The sequence below is a fragment of the Pseudochaenichthys georgianus genome, chromosome 14 (genome assembly GCF_902827115.2).
Source record: "Pseudochaenichthys georgianus chromosome 14, fPseGeo1.2, whole genome shotgun sequence".
NCBI classification, from domain to species: domain Eukaryota; kingdom Metazoa; phylum Chordata; class Actinopteri; order Perciformes; family Channichthyidae; genus Pseudochaenichthys; species Pseudochaenichthys georgianus.
Window position 1 is genome coordinate 9,166,370 of NC_047516.1, and position 23,333 is coordinate 9,189,702.

Consider the following 23,333-nt stretch of genomic DNA (forward strand, 5'->3'; position numbering starts at 1 on the left):
GGATTAAAAGAGGAGCATACTGCCACACCAGTCAGTATTCTCCGGGATTAAAAGACCCACACCGTCCTCTTTCCCAGGATTAAGGACAAGGTGGTAATACCTTTTTTTTTCGTCCCACCTGTCGAGAGCGGGCCCTCTCCACGCCACGAGGCGACAAAGATGGACGCCCCTCTCCCTCACACCAGAGGAGTCAGGGACTCTGTGGCTCGACTCTGTGGCTCGACTCTGTGGCTCGACTCTGCGGCTGCGGGTTGAAGATCTCGGGCACAGACACACACCAGGTCTGTTCGTCCTGCCTCGGGCTGGAACACGCCCGAGGCGCTATCGACAACCCCGGCTCATGCGGACATTGTGTCCGCTTCACCGTCAAGAGCCTCCGCCGACGGCTAGCGAGACAAGCTAGCCTGTCTGAACAGGACCCCCCCATGTCCATGGACCCGCCGGCCGGCAGTCAAGACTAGGGTTGGGTATCGTTTGAATTTCCACGATATCGATTCCGATTCCGATTCTACTTTTCGATTCCGGTTCTTAACGGTTCTCGATTCCGATTCTTTGAGGGGCAGGGTAAAAAAATGATACATGCTTCTTCCACCAAAAAAAATTACATTTATTTGAGAAACTTTTACACAGGTTAGTTTAAAGTAATATTCACATTAATCAGTCTGTTTATATTCACTGCTATGTAACTTTAACCTGAGAACCACTGAAGCTGCAACAGTCCAACTTTTAAAAACAGTTCTTGTTGAGAAAAACAAGCATATCTGCCTCTCAGGCATACCGGGAAGAAATGTTTGAACATTTTGAAGTAAAATGCTTCAATCTGGTGCACACGCAGAATTACTAGAGACTAGATCTAGGGGGTACAACTCTAAACACCCATATGAAAAAGATCAGTTTACATTTTAATAATTAAATAACAAATAGCCTACATGTAATGCATTTTATTTTTGTTGTTCATTCATATCTTATTTTACTATTTTATTTATGCATATCTTTTTATCTCCAGTTTAAAACGATATGTCTGGTTTACTGTCCTATAGTATACATTGGAATGATTTCAAACCTGTTTTATCCCAATAATTATAAAGGAGAGCCTTGGAAATATGTGTTTACATAAATTGTGATCAAAACGTTTGAGACCCACTGAGATAACTTAGACTAAAGTGAACTATCTAAACCCTCAGAGTCCTTTACCTCACTGAGCTGTAGTTATCAGCCTCTCAGTCTGACTGGAGAGGACTCTCCCTCCACATCATTGTAGAAACATCTTCTTCTTCCGTCAGAGCAGCTAGCACCAGATGCTAATAACAACAGCGCCGGTTCCAGTGCACCCTCCCCTTCTCCCTCGCTCACGCGCACTTTGGCTGTGAGCTGCGGTTGCCAGATAAGCCAACATCCCCCATTTTCATCACTTGCAGCGCCCATCGTACAGGGCAAATGAAAAGTGTAGCCGGGGTGAAAAGGATGTTACATTTACTTAATTATGAATGTTGTTACATCAAGGCCGAAAATTAGGATGAGCACCAACGGTCAAAACATTTATTTTTTCTCCCAGAGCTGTCAGCGCAGCGCCTCCACAGATCTGGCGCCCTAGGCGAACATTTATAATGCCAGTGCGACGGGCCGGCCCTGGTCTCAGGTTACACTGTAGGAAATGTAGATACAACGCTACATTTCCCGCCCCGCCGCAGTCATGCAGCAGGCTACGGAGAGCGGCGAGAAACATTTCCTCAGGAATCGAAAAGCGGAACCGAAATTCACATTTCTAAATGATGCCGTTGGAATCGAAATGTTGGAACCGGTTCCGAACCGGAACCGGTTCTCGGTACCCAACCCTAGTCAAGACACGGGGGCGTCTGCCACAGAGAGTGCACCCTCTCCGTGTCGGTCTGGGGCTCATCGTCAGCGATGGCCTCAGAACCGGGATCTCGCGCCCTGACAGGCCGGGACCCGGTGACGACAAGACACAAGCTGGGGCTCCCGGTTGGACCTCACCATGGTCTCACCCGCGGAGGATGTCCTCGAGTTGGACTATGAGGAGGACGAAGAAGAGGACGCCCTGGCGTTCCTCCTGTCCGAGTCGGATGACCAAGAAGAGGACACCTTCATGTCATCGGCCCAGGCTGCAAAGCCTGGAGCGAGGGCTGCTCTCCCGGGCGACAGCACACCAGCTTCACCCGGTCTGAGCATGGACCTGCAGGCCGTGTGCAAACGCGCTGCGGTCAGACTCAACGTTCCGTGGCCTGAAATGGCCAAGGAGACCTCCAGGCAGGCTTGGAATTTCGTCATTTTAGGGGCAAGGCCATTTGGCCTTCCCGTTCACATTTTTTTCAAGGACACAAAGGCCACATGACAGGGCACAAAGGCCGTTTGGTTAAATTACGCTGGTTTTACCTTTCAGATTAATACCGTGACATTCTCATTCACCAAGAAACATTAATGATGTATTAAGCAAGAGTTACAGAATACAGAATACATGCTCTAAAATGTCATTTGTAACATATTCCGTTACATTACTCCATCTAATTACCGTATTCTAAATACTTGGATTACATCAGCGCTGTTTTACATTTGATCAAGTGTGAATCAAGCTGCTATTTCAGAGTTTGAATCACCCACATGATGCCAGCAAAAACCCACAACTTAACTATAGGATAAACTGAAACATTATGCATCATCTCACAGAAATGTCAGAATTTTAGTTCAAAAAGCCCAGAAAATCATATGAGAAGGATTCCAAAAGTAACCCCGACAATTCCTTCAAAGAGAGACGTATCCTCCTAACTAGTGATGATAGCTCACCAGCTATCGCTAGTCAATCAACATGACGGAAAAGTGTAGCACTAACGTCAACGCCAGTCGTTTTACAAATGGCTGAATGAATAGCAATAGTGTTTCTTAAACGTATACGTTAAGTTCAGCCATAAACCACATAAGTCAGTCATGTATTATATCAAAACCGCTTAGCAAGAAAAATACTAGATTCAAAGGTGACAGCTATCTGCTAGCTTGTAGAAGCAACACTAGATGTAGACCCCTTGAAGGGAAGATGTTAGCACTATCCAAACTAGCTAGCTAGCTATCGCTAGTTTTCATGACAAAATGTACTAACGAGTCGACTTTAAATAGGCTAATACAATGGTAATTACCTATCAATAGTACTTTCTATAAACACGTAAATGTTAAGTCCTTTCAAATACTACCACATCATATCAAAACAGCTTGGTCCGCTTGCTTACCTGTGCTTCTCTTGCTCCCGCGGCTGAGGAGGAGGCTGTCGGGCACCGACAGGCATGTCTGACGGAACAATAACAGCGGGACTGCGCGCACTAATATGACTTCACTCGCGTTGTTTACACGGCATGTCTGACGGAACAATCACAGCAGAGCAATCGCTCTGATCCACAGGCACGGGGACTATACTACTGCGCGCACTAGTCTAACTTCACTGGCGTTATTTACACTGGAATTTTTGACAGGGGCACAAAAGGCCACTTTGGCCGTGAATTGCATTTTTTTTCACAGGGCATCACGGCCAAAGGCCACGGCCGTCGTGGCCGTCCCACCCTGCCTCCAGGTCCCGCTACGAGGGGAAGCATCTTCCCCAAACAGCGGGCAAAGGGAGGCAACTCCTCCCGGTCCTGAAAAGTCCTATAAAGCTGCAGCGCTGTTCGCCAGGGCCCTGAACGTGTCCTCGCTGCTAACTGCCTACCAAGCGGAGCTCTGCAAGGACCTGTTGGGTAGCCCGGGAGCAGCCACTCTGGACGAGATGGCAGCGGTCACGGACATTTGCCTCCGTGTCCAGCGCTGCGCCGTCCAGGCCACGGGCAAGGTCATGGGGATCATGGTGGTGCAGGAAAGAGCGAGATGGCTCAACCTCACCAACCTCCCGGACCGAGAAAGGGAAGATGTCCTGGATATGCCCATCGTTCCCGAGGGAATTTTCGGCTCCGCTCTCGCTTCCATGCAAAGGAGGTGCGAGAGGAAGAAGAAGGAGGACGAGGCACTCCACCTCTGCCTCCCTCGAAGGGTCCAGCCGCTGCCCTCGCAGCAGCAGTCCTTCACCCAAGCGAACTCTGCCCGGTTCAAAGCACCGGTCAAGCAGAGGTCGCAGCCCACCCCGAGTCCCCAGCCCAGGCTGGAGACAAGGGCAAGTTGGCCGAGAAAATCTCCGGGTCCGGCTGCAGCTCAGGCTCAGCCAACCCAGAATTTCTGCCAGCAGTCGAGGAAGAAGAAGCGAGCGGCGTGACAGCCCCTCCTTCCCCCCTCCGTGACTGTGTTCCCGCCGCCTCGAGAGATGCCTAAACACCATCCTCAAGTCCGCACAGACACATGTCACATGCTGATTGATTCCTCTGTCATAAAACATTTGCCGCTGACGCATCCAGGCTTCAGGCCGAGGGCGCAGCTCAAAAAAATGAAAAGAAAATCAATAAAACCAATAAACAGCCCGCCAATTCTTCCCCTTTTGAGAGCAGCTACGGCATCTCTCAAAAGGCGGATTATTGACGGGTCTGTGAAGGCACCACCGCCTAGGCTTTAAGGGCACCACCGTCACGCGCATGCGCAGTGCCGGCTGGGGTCGTAAGGGCTCCACCGTCACACGCATGCCAGCTGGAGCTGTAAAGGCACCACCGACACGCGCAGGCGCAGTGCCGGCTGGAGCCGTAAGTGTGACATCTCAGCTGGCTCTAAGGAGCATACAGCAGGAGATACTCACGACATCTACCTGGGCTTCTCAAAACAGTTATACTTTATCTGTTCTCACAAGCCCAGAGAGAGTCAACCCATATTCTGGAGAGAGAGGCTCTCTCTCTCCTAGAAAGAAGGGTTTTATCTATAATGCCCGCCGAGCAGAGTCAGATTACGCAGATAAATGTCCTCGTAAAGCACCCACTCAACATGGGTCTCATAATAAAACTAAATTATTGGTTATTATGTAATGCGTAGTGGCACTACACCCGACTTTTCTAGTGTGGGACGCGCCTACGGGTGCTGTCCTTTCACGGAAGGTGGTCACCATGGACGCAGGTCAGACAGGCTGATAGGGTATTTACGAGGGTCGCCCGGTGAGAGGCCTCTAGAGCAGAGACCTCCAGCGGGCACACGTAAATTACCCAGAGCTTTTAGCGGTGTTCCCCACCCTAAAACGCTTCCTGCCTTCTCTCAGAGGACACCATGTCCTCGTGAGGACAGACAACACGATATCGTGTATGAACCGCCAAGGGAGGTTGCGTTGTCTCCAGTCACACACACTGGCACACAAACTGATCCCTTGGAGCGGCAGACGTCTCCTCTCACTGAGAACGACACAGGTACCGAGAGTGGTGCACCTCTGGACAGAACTACTGTCCAGAGGTGCACCACTCTATGCAGACTGGACTCCACATCCAAGGATCGTGAGTCCGCTGTGGGTGCGTTACGGCGGAGCCGCGTTAAATCTGTTCGCATAAAGAAAAAATGCTCAATGACAGCTGTTCTCTTTAATGCACGATTTAAACGCACTGTTAGGCGGGGACGCACTCGTACACGATTGACCTCCGGGTCCTCTGTACGCGTTCCCACCCCTGGCTCTGTTACCCCCAACTCTGGCCAGAGTGAAGGAGCAACGCCACACACTTACTCTGATGTTTCCGCCCTAGCCCGCAACGTACGGGCTGGCGGAGATATATCAGCTGTTGTGCGGGCAGCCATGGCAGCCCCCACCACGCAGGGACAGATTGTCTCAGGCGGGGGGGGGGGGGGCGATCCTTCACCCACGCCCAGAGCACGGGGCAGTATGGGCCTGACCCGTGAGTGGTACAATCTGAATACAGTGGGACTCCCTTAGAAGGTGATAAACACTATTCAGAGTGCGAGAGCTTCCTCCACCAGGTCTCTTTACGACTGTAAGTGGAGGGTGTTTGAGGAGTGGTGCCTTCAAGAAGGACACATCTCTTTTCAATGTCCTGTCGGGGTGATTTTATCATTTCTACAGGACTTGATCGATAAACACAGAGCTTTCTCCACGATCAAAGTGTACCTGGCTGCTATTGCTGCATGCCATGTGGGCTTTGAGGGTAAGACGGCTAGCCAACATCCTTTGGTTTGCCGTTTTATGAAGGGAACTCGCAGGCTCCTCCCTGTCTCCAGGTCGCTGGTGCCCTTATGGGACCTGGCAGTGGTTTTAAATGGGCTCAAAATGACCCCATTTGAACCCCTGGAGGGAGCTGACATGAAACATCTGTCACTCAAGACAGTGCTGTTACTGGCCCTGGCATCCGCTAAACGGGTCAGTGATATTCATGCACTGTCTGTACATCCCTCATGCACTCAGTTCGCCCCAGGGCAAACGAGAGAGTTGTTGAAGCCCAACCCTGACTTTACACCAAAGGTGGTTGGTTGGTGTACCCCAATTGACATTGAGGCATTTCCTCCGTCGCTGGTTTCCTCCGGGGAGCAGCAGCAGGATCTGTTGTGTCCAGTCCGGGCTTTACACACATATATGGACAGATCAAAGGAGCTTCGTCTTAATGACCAACTCTTCGTGTCCTGGGCTAACCCTCACAAGGGTAAGCCTGTTACTAAGCAACGGCTCTCCCACTGGATTGTGGAGGCAATTGCTGTGGGGCCCGTACAAGTCAGAGCTCGCAGGCACCCTCGGGTTCGTGAGTTTTCTCTTGACTCAGGGTCTGGCGGCATCCTGGGCTCTGTTCAGGATGTCTCCCTTTCAAGACATTGGTGCAAGCGGCGAGCTGTTACTCGCTGCTCACTTGTGTCCGCCTTTTAACAGTCTGGGCGTTCTACTCCCAGGTTGACTCAAGCAGTGCTGGGCACCTGGTTGAGTCGGAGTCCTACCTGTTAAAATTCTGATCGGTTGGCGATTTTTGAGATAAGCTCGTCTGGCAATACGGGAGCTACAATATCCCATAGTGAGACATCGAACGAAGTGTTATGAATGAGAACTATAGGTTACTTACGTAACCCCAGTCTCAGAGTAACATGAAGTGAGATGTCTCACCAGACGGCCCTCCTTGCTATGGTGAAGCGAGAAGAGGTGCTTATTTTGAATGACGCATGCGTTGTTGCGCAAGCTACTTATAGGGGGTGATTTCCCCTGACGCTGACGTCAAGATCACCAGCCAATCAGGATTGGCGTAATGAGATTGATGCTTCTGTTTGCTCCGCGATGGGGCGCATCCCATAGTGAGACATCTCACTTGATGTTACTCTGAGACTGGGGTTACGTAAGTAACCTATAGTTTCTTTCTTTTGATTTACTTGTAATGCCAGTAGACAAATGAGTTTTGAGCCAAGTACATATTTGCTTTTAAAAAAAGAAAATTGGAAAACCAAATCCAGTAAATGTTTATGTTAATTGTAATTAAAATACAAATGATTATGTTTAATAAATAATATCAATGATTTCTGGAAAATTTGGTGACAGGAAGGTGCAGTTTTACCCGGGGAAGTGTTGCATGTGACTGATGGTGTCAGGCAGAGGCATTCCATAGCTCTCGGGCAGCAGGAGGCTCAGCAACCCCGACGCAACTGTAATGCTTCCCATCAGGATGTAAGGCAGTGAAACGGAATAGCTTCCTGTGGCAGCACATCAAAGGAGGAGACAGTGAAAAACAACCATGGCCACAGCAATTAAAAACAACAAAAAGACAAAAGGTATAGAGACTGTAAGATTTGATGTGGCTGCATCAGTACTTTAAATCAAATCCAATACATCTTTAAATAGAAGCCTCTAAATTTGAAGTGAAAGAGTTAGTCTATCCGATGTGGTTGCTAATCAAGCCTGTTTTTAGATTCTTTGTTCTTGTGACTTTTGTTCTGTTTTGTTTCAGTGGAGGCACCAGCTTGTTCTAACAAGAGGTCAGTTGGGTAAGAAACAGCTTTGTGCATCCAAATAATGATATGCTTGGGAGAATGTAAGAAGTGTAAAATAAGGCAGAGGTGAGAGCATCCTTACTTAAGTAAATGAAGTATGGGGCAATGATGCTGCCTATTCTGGAGGCCATGGAGCAGGCCCCCAAGGCCGTATTCCTCAACACTGTTGGGTAGAGTTCAGCTGTGTATGCGTACACAATAGTAAATGCTGTCGTCACCGCACACTTCCCCATCATCTCCAGTGTTATGGAGAGATAAACCAGGTCTAGAGCGGGTAAAGCATTCAGAGGTTACATGTAAGTTGAGTTATATAAAATGCAAATTCAATTATCCGCAATTATGTTTGCTTGCAATTGAGAAATCAGACACATTTTACATCTAAAAATACTATATAATGAGTGATCCTACATAGACAAACAAATGACAAAAGGCACAAAGCTTTATTAATCTACTGTGAAAATGCTTCCTCGAAGGTGCATACTTGCTGGCATGAGCTGTACGAAGAGTAGAAACACTCCTCCCATGAAGAGGGTTGATGAGAGACTCAGTCGTCTGGACCACCAGCGAAACATTACCCAAGACAAAGTGTAGGCTGGTATCTCAACCAAAGCCGATACGAAACAGTTGAAGTAAGCGTTACCATGAAGGTTTGCCGTGTTTAGGGAAAGAGCAAAGTAAGCAATGGTCAAGGTGTTCCTGTGGGGATACATTTTAAACATTAATATCAATTTAGAATAAGTTTTTAGTTAGTAGATCTCAGGCATGACACAACAGCGTAGTCAGAAAACAAATTAAACTCATATTATTGTTATTCCTTTTCTAGAAACTCTCATAGTGTTTCACAAATGTACCACAGCAAATTGGGGCCACTAAATATTACCAACCTATTCCCAGCTTTGATTTATTTTTCAAACGTAATTACAATGGCCCTTATAAGCCACTTGAGGTGTGATACAGTCTATGGTGATGACTGATACAACAACTGAAATGTTAGTGTTTCTTTCAGAAAGAATGTCCATGCAGCTTTTAACTTATCAACCTGCTATGATGAAGGATATGGAGGTGACTACTTATTTCCCGTCAGACTAAGTTAAACTGTTTCTAAATCAAACTGCATCGGTTTTCAGTAAGGAAGTGAGCACAGGATTAATACAGGCATACTGTGCAGTTATGAAACCTGATTTTGATCTGAGTTGCAGGCTTCACAGCACCTGACAGGTCATTATTTGTTGTTAGTTCAGTGGACTGTCATTGGGCCTGAACAGTGTGCGTATGTGCGTTTGGAACAGCGTGTGTTCAGTATATATCTGCGTGTGTATATTTGTGCATGCAGGGTCACTGTACTGAATGTGGGGGTCAGCAGGGACTCACCAGACCAGCCACAGCGTGAGGGAGATCCAGCGGATGTTTGGGGAACGGAGCAGGTCACAGATGTTGAGGGCCTTACTCGTCTCGCATTGAAGTTCTTTCTGTGGGGCAGCAGAGCCCTCAGAATAACAAACACTTAGCAAGCAGAGCCATCACTCTAGAAATAATTTCATTAGAGAGATGCTTGTGTATGAATGGCCACTTGCTGAGTGACCACATGCATGTGCACGTGTTCACACATGTAGTACCCAAATGTCTGGATCAGGATTAAAGGCAAAAGTTCAATGTGCAATGAAGACTGGGGGGGGGGGGAGATTCTTGTAGTAATTAGGAGTAGAGGTAAAGGAAACAGATTTATCCAGTTTATGTTTAAATTGTAACCTGTCTTATTTGTTATCTCCCCTTAGTCATAATTCTCAAAAAATACAAATCAAATAGGTAATGTGATCATATCAATGTGAGTGTTGTAGTTTTGACAGTTTTTTCTTCGGTTGTCCAGTTCCTAAATTGTTGATAATTCACAACCCAACACAACATATTTTGAATACATTTTTACAAAAGTTTTAAGTATTCCAAAAAAGAAAAGTGAAACAATCTTTGGGTTCATACTGGCAAACGTTTTTGCTCCATAATGTTTACCGGAACACTGTAAATGATTACATCACAGGCAGTGAACCATTAACACTAACACTTTTAAGTAAATTCTGCAAGAGTAAGACAAGTAAGAGTAAAAAAATATGATACTGGCTTATCATATTAGGAAAATGCCCTATGCCCAGTTTTTATACATTTACATGAACAGTTTTTTTTCAGTGAGATCTCACCTGCAAAGGACTAAAGATGACCGACGGTGGCTGGATTTTGTTCTTTTTAGCAGCATCTCTCACTATGGCCTCTGCCTCCTCCACTCTGCCCCGAGACAGCAGCCAGCGAGGAGACTCTGGGATGAACCTGCCACAGTACACAACAGAGAGAGAGACAGATGTTCAATCCCCCAGAAGAGAGAAATTATTACTGTACGGTAAAGGTATTTTCTTTTACCTTATTCCGAGTCCTTTGACTGCTCAAATGATCCTCCATAAAAGTAAAACATACCTAACAAAGCCTTGATTAAGATGAAAAAGGCTGATGCTGTTGCAATGATGTTACTGTTATTACATTGTGAATATAGTTACCATATATATGTATGACACTTTTTCTTAAATGTATAGCTAATCCGATAATTATGCATGCATTTTAATATGATAGAGTAGATCAAAAAAATACATTAAAAAGTAACTGTCATAATGTCATAGCCACAAGTTTCATGTCACAACACCACAGCCCTATAACATTTATATTTTACTATCAAAGAAGGACTGTATGTATTATGTTTATCAACTACGTGATTAATTGGGAAATTTTTTCAGCTTTAAAAAACAATCTTTTTAGCTTTTGACAGGAACTATGTTGATTAATTGATTGACCTTCATGAACATAATACTTAAAGCAACGCTGTACACTATACACCACTCAACACTGTAGAAAATAAAACACTTGAAATGAAACACAGCCAGAGATGAAATCAACTAGAAAAATAAGAACCCCACACATTCAATCAAACACACCTATACTGTACCTACCACCAGAGAGGCACATATAGGAAGCCAGGCAGGGTGAGGCCTAGGAGAAGCATTCTCCAGTCTCTCAAGAAGTAAGCTAACAGTGGCAGGAACATGTAGCCTGCAGCAAAGAAAAGACTCACACCTGCGGTGGAATAAATTGTCCGAACTTTTGGGCTCAATATCTCTGATCCTGAAGCACAGGAGAAAAGGGGGGAGATTCAAAGCACAGGCAATGAATGACAAATTATTTTTCATGGACAAGTTAGCAACTAAATACAGCTGAAATCATCGAATAGAGGCAAACAAAAGTACCTAGCACAAACGCAGCTACATAATTAGAGATGTGTCCCATCCCGACAATAAAGAACAGGGCGCAGAACACGGGCCAGGATGGAGCGAAGACCATGATGAATGTGAACACTGTCTGGACTGCCATGGTTACAAACAACACTATTTTTCTCCCATACCTAAAAATGATACAAAGCACAGGTAAATGACCATGTAAGTAGATGCAAAGGTCAATCAATGCAACTCTCAAATGTACTAGTATGATTCACTGAAGTCGACAAAACACTGACAAATCGAGTAAGTACAACACAGTGTAAATTGTTTACCAGAGTTTGCATAGCTGTTGAAGTTAAACATTTAGCCGAGAGTCAGCATTTGTGAGAAGGTCAACACATGACAGTTGGGAAAATGCTTTACTGATGCAGCTTCATTTTTACTGGCACATGCTCTTTTTTTCCATTTAGTGAACTGTCAGACTTTGATCGGCACTGACGGCTAAAAAAAAAGAGAAATAGGTTCATTCATTCATTGACAGTGGGGCACACTTGTTGCTGTTGGAAATTTGACTTGGCAGATCATTTGGTACAATAAGTGCTTACTTAGTGATTAACGTTTTGAAAAACTAAAATTAATCTTTCACCACCTGTCAGAGAGCTGCCCCGAAACGAAGGAGCCAGTGAGAACACCACAGAAGAAGATGGAAGAAGTTAGCGGGTTCTTCCACCTGTCGTCACACACCAGGTCCCACTGAAAACACACACGCACACACAGGCAGTATTTAAGTCTTCACAAAAAGTAGCAATTTCTTAACAAAAAACGGTCTAAAAAAGTACCACAGGAGTGCATTTGTATGTGTATAATCATAACAATTATCATAGTTATATCAAAATAAACTTACTTTGCAGAAATTTGAAATGTTGGCTTTTTTAACAATTATAACCTAATGGCTTATTTATTTGTTATTACTGGAAATAAAAAGTGTTTTATTTATTATGTCAAAAATATGCACCTAACGAGAGTGGAACACATATTAGACACATCTTTGAAAATGTAATACATTATTGTTTTAGTTTCCAACGATTGATAACTTGGTGGCTGAACAATTAATGTTATATGTGAGGCAATTTCTGGTAAAATATCTCTGAATCTATTGCATTTATTTAATACCTTTAGTTACTACCAGGGGCAGCGGGTGCTGTAGGCTAGGGAAGGCTAAGCCTTCCCAAATATTTGTGTCACTGCATCCTGGTAAAATAAAAATATAATGTATAATGTTTGTGTCTTTGACATTAGCACTGCTATGCAGCCGCCTGTGCCCTGCACTACGAAGCCAGTTCAAACCCTGGATATGTTTAGTTTTAGTTATCTAAACTAACCCTAACAAACGAGATCTCGATGCTGGTTAATATCAACTCGGTAAATCAAGCCAGGGCTTCTCTCACCAGCTGAGAGCGCATTCACGTGAAAGGGGTGGGGTTAGCAACATTTGACCAATCACAAACAGGGACAAGTGCACTGACAGCGCAGCGTCATACTTCATTAATGAAAAGTAAACTAATATTAGACAAATATGAACTTTAAAGTTCATATTTGTCAGGCACCGACTGGCCATCGGGAGGACCGGGAGGGTGTGTGTGTGTGTGTGTGTGTGTGTGTGTGTGTGTGTGTGTGTGTGTGTGTGTGTGTGTGTGTGTGTGTGTGTGTGTGTGTGTGTGTGTGTGTGTGTGTGTGTGTGTGTGTGTGTGTGTGTGGCCCGAGCGAGAGAGAGACCTTACGTGCATTGTTGTTGTTGTTAGCATCTGGTGCTAGCTAGCTGCGCTAACGGATAGAAGGAGCTGTTCAAATGAAAACAGAGGAGCGACATTTCGTCACAACTGCGCCGAGCACTTGACTTGATGCAGGAAGCAGACAGCGGGACATTGTAGGAGAAGTCAGCCACGCTCATGATTGCAGCAACATGATTGCAGCGTCCAGGCAGCTCCCGTTCGAGCATATGCCTTGAGTTGCACATAGCTCCAACGATCCAACACACACACACGCACACACCCCATTTGTATTGTATGAGAGGTTCCAGGTTGTTGTGTTTAATATTCATGAGAATATTGCAGGATGTTCAAATGATAATAAACATTAGCATAAAGCATATTTGTCCACTCATATGTTGATAAGAGTATTAAAAACTTGAAAAATATTCCTCTAAGGTACATTTAGAACAGATACAAAATGTGCGATTAATCGCGATTAACTATGGACAATCATGCGATTAATCGCGATTAAATATTTTAATCGACTGACAGCCCTAATATATATTAAAAAAACACACACACCCAAGTACTTTTTCGGCTGTAATTGCATTATTGCATACTTTTTATTGACAGTTTTTCATTTGGAGAGGCAGGGTGAAAACGGAAAGCTTGGTAGCCTATTACTTATTAAGAACAGTGTATGGAAAAAGTGATGTGTGTTAGAACAAAACAAAGTCAAATGAATGAGAATGAGAACAAAGAGGGTTAGGGTTCAACAGAAAAAGATTAATTCAGCCAAAAAACACAATTTTGATTAATCTAAAGTGTAAAACAATCTTCAACACAGACCAAATGAGTGCCCTTGGACAACAAAATATATGGTGGGGCAAAGAAACGATAAATTAAATTGAGAGAGTGGGAGACTGAAAATGATTACTATGATAAATATTCAAACTATTTACAGAAGCTCCTGTTGAACCATGGTTCAACAGAGCAACACAAACAGGTTTGTCAACAATAACAATTAAAATGACGAGGCCACTTTGCCAGGGGGAGGTGATCCAGCGACGAGACAATAAAGCAATTCATATTAAGTTCTGTTGAGACACCACAGGATATAAAAGCTTCCAAGCGATGACCTCTCCTCACCTTTCACCTGTATTTCCTCAGGAGACTCAGGTCCTTCAACGTCTGCAGCACAATAAGCACCCACCCACAATTGTTGTTCGCACAAGCATAATTGTGCGAACAACAATTGTGGGTGGGGGGGGGGCATTTTACAAATATTTACAAACAACTATTTACAAAAAAGCAACTATTTACAAAAAAGCAATACAGAACTCTAGTCTAGGGCATCCAGGGGCCTAATCATTTTGAAAAAAACAAGAAGGTTCCTTTGTGAAAGGGACATCCTCTTCATCTGTTTCCTGGGCCCTAAAAAGCAGAGCAAGAATAGGAACAGTGTGAATAAGGGGAGAGAATACAGTTGGGAGCAGACTGAACAGAGGACATAGCAATATTCATGTTAAAATGTTTGCACAATAAATATTATGGCACTTTCGTTTATATTGCATTTTAATAGATCAGTTGTCATACATAGCATTTGGGTGCTCTAATCGATCCGAGAAGGGGTTCCGGATGTATGGCTTCCCTAAGGACGCAGAGCGAAGGAAGAGATGGATGGCAATGGTCAACAGACAAAACCTGTGTCTGAAAGAGGACAACAACAGCAGAAAACTCTGTCATGTATGTAAGTAATGTTCACAGAGGTGACATGACTTATTAACATTTTAAAGGGCATCATATTTCCAAGTGTAGAGAAATATGACTCTTCAATGACATTTGAAGTGTGCAGGGGAAACTGATCAAACCTACCTACCCACAGGTACACTTTGAAGACGACCAATATATTGGCAACAAATCAGGAGGAAATTTGAGGTTGAGGCCAGATGCTGTTCCAACAGTATGTATACATCCGCCTAAACCGAAAAGGAGACAATTCACGTCAAGGAGTATGCCTCCAGCTGTCAGGAATAATGACCACACCTATTACTGCACATCAAACATTGGTATGATATATGAAGCTAACAATGTTTCCCATGTTATATAATTCAAGGATAGACTACACTCCTAATGCAACCTTCAGATTATACAGCTTCAAAACTACCAGGGTTCAGGGATTCTCTGAAGACTCAAATACCACATTTAGATCATCTACAGATGTCTTCATACTGTAACATTGCCAATAGACGAACTTAGATGAATGTCACTATACTGTAGGAGTATAGTGTACCCTTAAATGACAATAGGTGCACATGTAAAGGCAGCATACACATATAACAGCAATTGCCTTGTTATTGTTACAGAGATTCAGGGAGATATTGAGGTGCAGTTCCAAGGGAATGAAACGGACATCACAGACAGAGAGAGTGAGACAGATGTCAGCAGACTGCCAGGGGCCAGTATGTCAGGGGCCGACAATCAAGAGGCCACCTTACCAGAGATCAGTGTGCCAGGAGCCAGTCAGTCAGGGGTCAGCTATGAAGAGGCCAGTTTGCCAGGGTCAGGTGCTCCAGGGACCAGACTACCAAGGGCCAGTTGTGACCGGGCTCACGTGGAGGATCTAATGAGGCAACTGAGAAGGGAGAGATTACTAAGAAAGAGAGCCGAGAGGGCTCTGGTAAACCAGAAGAGGATTCATTCGGCATTAAAAAACAAAACACAATTTGATTAATCTAAAGTTTAAAAAATCTTCAACACAGACCAAATTAGAGCACTTGGGCAATCAAAAAAAGGTGGGATACGGTGGGGGAAAGACACCGTGAAAAAAGCAATACAACTAAGGTTCTGTTGTGGCACTACAGGATATAAATGAGAGAGCTGGTCTGCTGGTATTAAAATAATTTAAAAGGGGTGCACTTTACCGTCCATCAGATGAGGTTTTCACCCTTGTTCAGAACGTGGAGCAGCTGTTCCGTGTGAGGACGAGCGATTCCCTCATGGAGTCCTCAAATGCAGTGTCACAGCTGGAACAAGAAGCCATGTTGCTGGACAGCAACCTTCCCTCATGCCATGACCTGAAGAAAAAAATCCTCTCAACATACATCAGGCTGAGGTTAAGGATTGCATCAAAGTGCATCAGGGCTGAGAGGAAGGATAAACATAAAGGGTATCTTGGCAGCAAGAGTCAGAGTAAGAAGGCAAAGAAGACCCAACAGACCTCTGCACCGAAGGTCATAACATCTAGGCCACTGCCAAACACCTTACTCGTTGCCATCGATGTACTTGGCATCTCCATTCCCGGTCCTCCGTCAGCAGCCTCCAGCCTCCTCATCATCCAGTAGCAGCAGCACCCTCCTTCAGCAGCAGCAACAGCCATATGAGGCTGACATATGAGGCTGAATAAAAAAAGTGCTAATTATTTTTTTTAAAGTGTTTATTTTGTTTAAAAATAAACATTTTGGATGCATGACCATGTTTTAGGCTCATCCTTCATTCACTGCTGTAGAGTAGCCTAATCAGTAGGCTATTATTTTTTTAAGACTGAATAATACCTTTGAAGAACAATCATTAAATTAGTGTGTATATTACAATACAAATGAATCTATCCTAGCATGCCATCAAGCATTAAAAAGTAGCGCTAGTTGTACAGTACAGATAAGTTAACACGGAACAGTACAAAAAAAAACTAAGTACAGTCAACATGTCACATAATGAAATGTTAGTATATCCCAAAATGCAATGAAATATTTATCACAAACGCCACCTCATTTCTACTAGTGCTAGCAGTTAAGTCATATCATACAGAAAAAGCCGACTAAGGATGGCTGACACGGTCAGGTTCAGCAGATGAAAACCAAAATAACAATAAAAACACATAATCAATCTAAATCCTGCTTGTTAGTTACCCAGCATCATTGATATATAAGCTGTTAGCGATTCATTACTGAAATCTTACCTTCAAATCAAAGCTGACGAAGTCGCGCTAGCTAACTAGCAGGCAATGCTAGCGAAATTGGTTGTAACAACCAAGATAAAATATAGATAATTACGCTGTGCATATACAAATGAAGACCAGTATAAGCATCATAAAGGGCCTCTGATACAATATAGACAGTTGACAATTCAAAAGAGTTCGATATTTCAGCAACTGGAACTAATCGACGCGCCGTAATGTAAGTGAATGAGGTCCAACGCCCAAATGACAATATTTTGAACTATTTCGATGTCCATACCCCGGAAGTAGGCGCCGCCATTTTTTACAACGGAGGTCTATGGGAGTGTCGTAACTCTTAGTATCTCTAGGGCTCTGACTTGTCCCTGTTTGTGATTGGTCAAATGTTGCTAACCCCACCCCTTTCACGTGAACGCGCTCTCAGCTGGTGAGAGAAGCCCTGGCTTGATTTACCGACTTGATATTAACCAGCGTCGAGATCTCGTTTGTTAGGGTTAGTTTAGATAACTCAAACATATCCAGGGTTTGAACTGGCTTCGTAGTACAGGGCACAGGTGGCTGCATAGCAGTGCTAATGTCAAAGACACAAACATTATACATTATATTTTTATTTTACCAGGATGCAGTGACACAAATATTTGGGAAGGCTTAGCCTTCCCTAGTCTACAGCACCCGCCGCCCCTGAGTGTTACTAAGCTTATTTCAAGATGCAGAAGAGCTTGATGAAGAGAATGAAATAATCCAGGATTCAAAGTCAATGCTGAATGAAAAAGGAAACTTAGTTTCTACAGATCCATCTTCAACAGAGAATTAAACTCATCAGAGATCAGCACGCATGTTCCAGTATCTGTCAACTCTTTCAGGTACTGAGCATGTGGTGCTGTACTCTGACACATGTGGTGGACAGAACAGGAATGCTGGTTTTAGTGCCATGTGTCTCCATGCAGTCAACAACTTGCCCATCTCCATTCATGGAGTCTGGACACAGCAAGATGGAATGTGACAGTATTCATGCAGCCATTGAGACCGACAGAAAAAAAGGGCCTGTGTACAGTTCGGAGGGGTACTATACTGTTGTGAGGATGGCAAGGAGGAACATGCCATAGAAGGTGATTGAGCTTGGGCACAGTGACTTTCTGGATTTCAAGTCCTTCTCACAACACGCTGCTTGATTATGGCAAAAATCATAATCACGATTATTTTGGTCAATATTGATATCACGATTATTAAATACGATTATTCATTGATTTTGAAAACATATTGAACTTAAAAAAAAAATAATAATAATTTGAACAGTATCTTTTTAACAGTTGATTACCCTGAACTTTATGTATAACTCAACTGCAAAGTATTCAGCTGAAGCCACATCTTTTTTAAATTCCCCACGGCATTTGTCATATAGGGCAGGCAGTGCAGATCTGGTGAAATGATGCCGAGATGGCATGGCGTAACGCTTGTCCATAGTGTTAGCCACTAGCCAGTTGCTTAAACCCCTGGTTGCTAACCGTGCTAACTGGGCACATGACTTTAGCTATGTAGAATGTGATGGCATGTGTTATATCTTTGTGTCCTTGCGAGCTAGTTGAGTAGGCCGTGGCACTGTAAAGCGCGTCCTTAATTGATGACTGTGATATGGTGGATGAAGTCGAGGGGGCACGCTCGTGAACTGTCAACAGGGGGGCGGGGGGGCCTCGCTGCGGGGAAATTGTGGACCTCGTTGCAAGCCAAAATCGTAATCGAGATTAAAATACGATTAATTGCACAGCCCTACAACACACGGTCCGAAACAGAACCAAAGACACAGAGGGACAAACAGTTAGTTGGCAGAAAATGAAATGGCTGTGCCTGTGCTACACAAAAGAGGATCCGAAAAGGACTCAGTTCAAATATGAGCTGTCCGACCAAGCTGCAAGTTGGAAAGCAGGAGACCAGAGGTGCTCATGCAATTGAACCAAAGAAGATGCACACAGCTCCACCTGGGATCACTGCTGTGAAAAAGAAAGACGTACTCACACAAATGGGAGTATCCCTCACTCCTAACCCCCTAAACGCACCAGGAGCGTCTGCGCCGCGTTACGGCCGCGCCGCGGCGGTCGTAAGGATCGCGGCCACTCTAGTCAATGGGTGCTGTTCCACCACACGCGCCGCGTTACGGCTCAGACGCGTTCCCAGAAGCGGCTCGGCGCAGCGCTTCTCTAAAATTAGGATGAATCCTATTTTTGCCGTGGAGTGGAAGGTAACAACTACATATTAATGTTTTAAAGTTAATTAATACTTGTAGGTACAGTACAGAGCCATTCAGTAGTTTCACATCTTGTGAAAGTCGTTAAAAAACTGTTCAGTAAACTTGCATTTCACAATAAAGTAAGATCTTATTTCCTATATCAAGATTATAATATTATTATTATTTTGTATTTATATTTTTATAAATATTGGTTTTTTAACTATACTTTATCTTGTGAATTTCGCCCAGGGATCAATACAGTTGTGTTTAACTCTTTATAATGATATTATATTTTTGTATTATAGTTTGTTTTTATTCATGTGTTATAACAACTACCCAAAATACTCTCAATAATGTTTAAATACAGTATGCTGTGGTGGAAAATCTTGCATTTATAGTCAGATAAATTGTGAGGACAGACAAGAATAATTTGGCAGTCATTTGTCAGACAAAACCATTTATTATAAATTGTATTACATACACAGTAGCGCATCCTAGGCTATAGCTGAATGCTAGGCTGACCAATGAGTCCCTGGAAGCCAAGTATATGAAGGGTAAAAAAAAGCAAAGAAAAATATGTGAAATCATGTTATTAATCTGAATCTATTCTTTGTTTCAGTCGACATTTGCAAGGCACGATGGAAGTCACTCCGGGATGCTTTTGTTAAAAACAGGAAGAAATCTCTCCCAAGTGGATCTGCAGGCGGCACGCAAAAGGGCTGGAAGTATACAGACATAATGTCCTTCCTTTTGCCCTATGTACAGCAAAGGAGGTATGTATGCACATATTTTAATTTATATAATTTTGTAATTTGTGATGATGTATTGCAAAGGGTATGAAAGACTTTATTTTAAATTACATAAATATGTTCCTATTGCATAAATTAATCTCCAGAAAAAAGGTTTTAATTGTTTTCATGTTGTTTCTTTTCATATAGTTCAAAAAGCAGCTTGAGCAATCCTTCCCCTGTAGAAGACATGGAGAGAGCATCTACACCCCTGTCATTGGAAACAGAGGAACATGCCAGGACAGCATGTGGATCTCCAGCTCCACCACCTACAGCCCCACCACCTCTGGTACCCGCAACCTCTGCAGAGAGGCAAAGGCCCTCTAGTGCCCCTTTCACACCAGCGCCTTTTCAGCTCCGGCTCGGAGCTAGAGCCTGAAAAGCGCCGGGTTTTCCAGTTCACACCGGAGCTGCGCCGGCTCTTAGCTCCGGAATCCGCTTCATTTCCAGCTCCAAAAAATTGTCGGTCCAGAGGCAAGAGCTTTGGAGCTAAGAGGTGACGTCGCTTACGTCTCTCTTACGTCGAGGCGTGCAGGAAACTAAACCCACCTCCCATGGGTCGACTGTTATGCCTGCCTACAAGCAGTAGTGCCTATTGTTGGAGTCTACCGGACCAGGTCCGTCCTCCGCGCAGATCGTTTGGATATGGCCAGAGCGGGGTCGCCGTCCGGATCTGCCGATGACCTTTCTTAGTTCTGAGGGAAAAGGAATTGTGTCCTAGACACTATTCTCTGTTAGCTGTACAAAAACTAGACTTTGCACTCCAATGAATTGTTTCTTCAAATAAGCACTTTATTACACAGTTCAACAAAGATATATCAATCCGTACTATACCACAAAGCGCTTTGGACTCCTTCTTGAGTTCCCACCGTGACAGGCTCGTCAGTGTGAGATCCCAGTTGAAATGAGTGCCGAATTCTGAATATATCTTTTTCTTTATAGTGTTTGCTGTGAAGCCCCCACCTTTGGTGCTCTCTGTGCTGCAGTCTGCCTTTTCTGCCCAGCAACACACAGTTTTAGCCAAGGTCAGGCCAGGGCCATACTCCCTTTTTCTAATTACCTGTTTTAACTGGTTTTCTCACAAGACAGTTGCGTCTGGTGAGGATCAGGGCCCCACATCTCGTCCTTGAAGATAACAGGATGTAGCCGGCCAGCAGTAAACTTTAACAGCAGTAAACTTTAACACGTTATTTTTCCACTCAGACAGCTCAATGTTTCCTATAACAGGATTTACTATATCTTATTCACAGTTACTTTTTCCTTATCCTTCACTATAAACACACTTTATAAAGTCAGGCAACACTAACCAGGCTTCGTGTGATTCTGTTTATTTGTACCTTACTTTGACCATCCGTTCACTGTTATCGATCATTGTGGAGAGAGGCAGACGTGTTGTTTTGTATTATTGCAGCTATCGGATGCAAGTAGTCAGTTTAGCTTCGGTTGCTATGCTAACATCACCCGTTTTATACCAGAGAAACTTTCATAACAGCGTTGTGATACCAAACAGTGTCAATTCAGACTGACACACATTCACTTAGGCTAAGGGGAACTGGGGATATGCATCAGCTGCTTGTGTGAGTCGGACAGTGAATACTTTAGAGCGGCCGCTGCAGTGTGAGCTAACCAGGAACTAACGGGAGAATAAACTCCTGTGGAAGAGCAGCACTGCAGCGGTCGGTAAATGCTGCAGAAACACATTAATAAAAAATGAACCACGGCACTCACAAGTATAAGGTTGGAGAAGTCGTTATTCAATTTATTCTGGCTTCGTGTGATTAAAAGCAACACGATCATCGACCCGACGCAGTTGTTGTTGTTGTTGTGAGCTGCCGTTGGGGGGCAAATCAGCGATGTAAACGGTGACGTCATGACGCAGCAAGGGCAGCTCTGGGGCGCCAGTGGGCGGTGTGCACAGAGCGGGAGCTGAAAAGGGAAACCGGAGCTGAACCAGAAAAGCTCCCGCTCGGAGCTAGAAACTGAAAAGCGCTGGTGTGAAAGCCGCATAGGTCCCGTAGCCCCAGGGATCCCATTTCCACACCAGCAGCGGCCCAGCGTTCCACACGGGACACAAGGAGGAGGCCACAGAGCACAGACCTTGGAGAGCAGCTGATATCTCTACTGCAGGAACCTCCAACTGCACCACACATGCCAGACTCATAATTAGAGGAGTCATACTACTTTGCTCTCAGTCTTGTGCCCATGTTGCAAAGACTGGACAAAGACAGAAAACATCAGGCAAAAGTCTGTATTTTAAACACCTTCCACAACTTGGAAAGAGATACCCAACACCAGCAACATTGGCAGCCCATTGACCATCCCCCCGCCACTCAACATTCCATTCACACCTCCAGGCCAGTAGCCTTTCGGCCAAGTGTACCCCAACCCCCACGCGCCCAATCAACACCTACAAGGCCATCAGACATGCTGTCCTCCAGCAGTAGCTCAGCTTGGCAGGAGTCTTTTTACGAACAATAGTTGAGCAATTGAGTTCATTGTTTTTTTTACTGTAAATAGTTACTTTTTTTGTGTTGATTGTTTATATTTGATGTTTCTGTTTAAAGTGTTGTTTGGGGTGAAATTGTTAAAAAATAAAACGTTTATTAAATTTGTGGTCAGTGATGTATTGTCTGTGAAATGGGCATTTGACCTAAGTGCAACAGCCAGTCTCTGCTTGGGTTCAATGGCAGCTCTGTAATTTGTGGATTGTCTGGTCAGTTCAGAGCCCAGGAGGGACAGCAGTTCATCCATCTGCTCTGCACTCATCCGAAAATATTGGTGATGTCGTTGGCTGTCCAGCCTCAGCTCAGCCACGAGGTGATGAAAATCACCTTGTTGTCTCCTTTGCTGGTTGAGGGGGTGCACCCAAAACCGGCTCCCCCTCCTCCCCCCATCCCCCCGTAGTCTTTCAAGTAGGAGAATACATGCCAGCGTTCTCCTCTGGTTTACAGGCACTGTAAATTATATATATATAGAATAATTATGATGATGAATGCATATTTTTTTACCACTAAAATACAGCAACACATCTTTGATTCATGTCGTTTATAACTGGAATATTACAATTATTATTAACTGTGTCTGTAGTCAGAGATGGGGTCGTTACTAAAAAAAAGTAATATATTACATATTACATATTACTTTAAAAAAAAGTAATATATTACACTACTTCGTTACTATCTACATAAAGTAATTCGTTACTTTACTCGTTACTTTACTCGCAGGGCCGGCCCGCCCCTCCCTACAGGCAGATCACGCAGACTGCTAAAGTTTCAAATGTTCTCTTTAGTTCAGTTTCCATTGTCGCATAAGACTGATCCAGATAGCTCCTGAATGTTTTCCTATCTGACCGTGGCTGTCCTCTGTCTCCTGCTATCTGGCCGTGGCTGTCCTCTGTCTCCTGCTATCTGTATATTTTGCGCAGTCTCTCTGCTCACGCTGTTGCGTCAGCGTGTTCTCCTGCGTGTTGGCCATGTGTTGCACTGG

At 44.3% G+C, this 23,333-nt stretch overlaps 1 protein-coding gene and 1 long non-coding RNA gene across 2 annotated transcripts in view; both read right to left on the bottom strand.

Moving 5' to 3' along the window:
- The window catches only part of LOC117459101 (organic cation/carnitine transporter 2-like), a 35,838-nt gene that overhangs the window by 3,044 nt on the left and 9,461 nt on the right, over positions 1–23,333 (bottom strand). Inside the window, exons 2-9 of the mRNA XM_034099957.1 lie at positions 11,779–11,882; positions 11,160–11,314; positions 10,866–11,037; positions 10,068–10,194; positions 9,247–9,344; positions 8,357–8,571; positions 7,958–8,140; positions 7,443–7,578 (exon numbers count right to left, since the gene is read on the bottom strand). Coding sequence (XP_033955848.1) covers positions 7,443–7,578; positions 7,958–8,140; positions 8,357–8,571; positions 9,247–9,344; positions 10,068–10,194; positions 10,866–11,037; positions 11,160–11,314; positions 11,779–11,882 — 1,190 coding nt within the window. The remainder of the gene's footprint in view (positions 1–7,442; positions 7,579–7,957; positions 8,141–8,356; positions 8,572–9,246; positions 9,345–10,067; positions 10,195–10,865; positions 11,038–11,159; positions 11,315–11,778; positions 11,883–23,333) is intronic.
- LOC117459102 (uncharacterized) lies at positions 14,155–14,842 on the bottom strand. The gene is made up of 3 exons (XR_004553484.2): positions 14,760–14,842; positions 14,477–14,531; positions 14,155–14,314 (listed from the first exon to the last, which is right to left on the bottom strand). It is a non-coding gene; the product is annotated as an uncharacterized lncRNA (long non-coding RNA).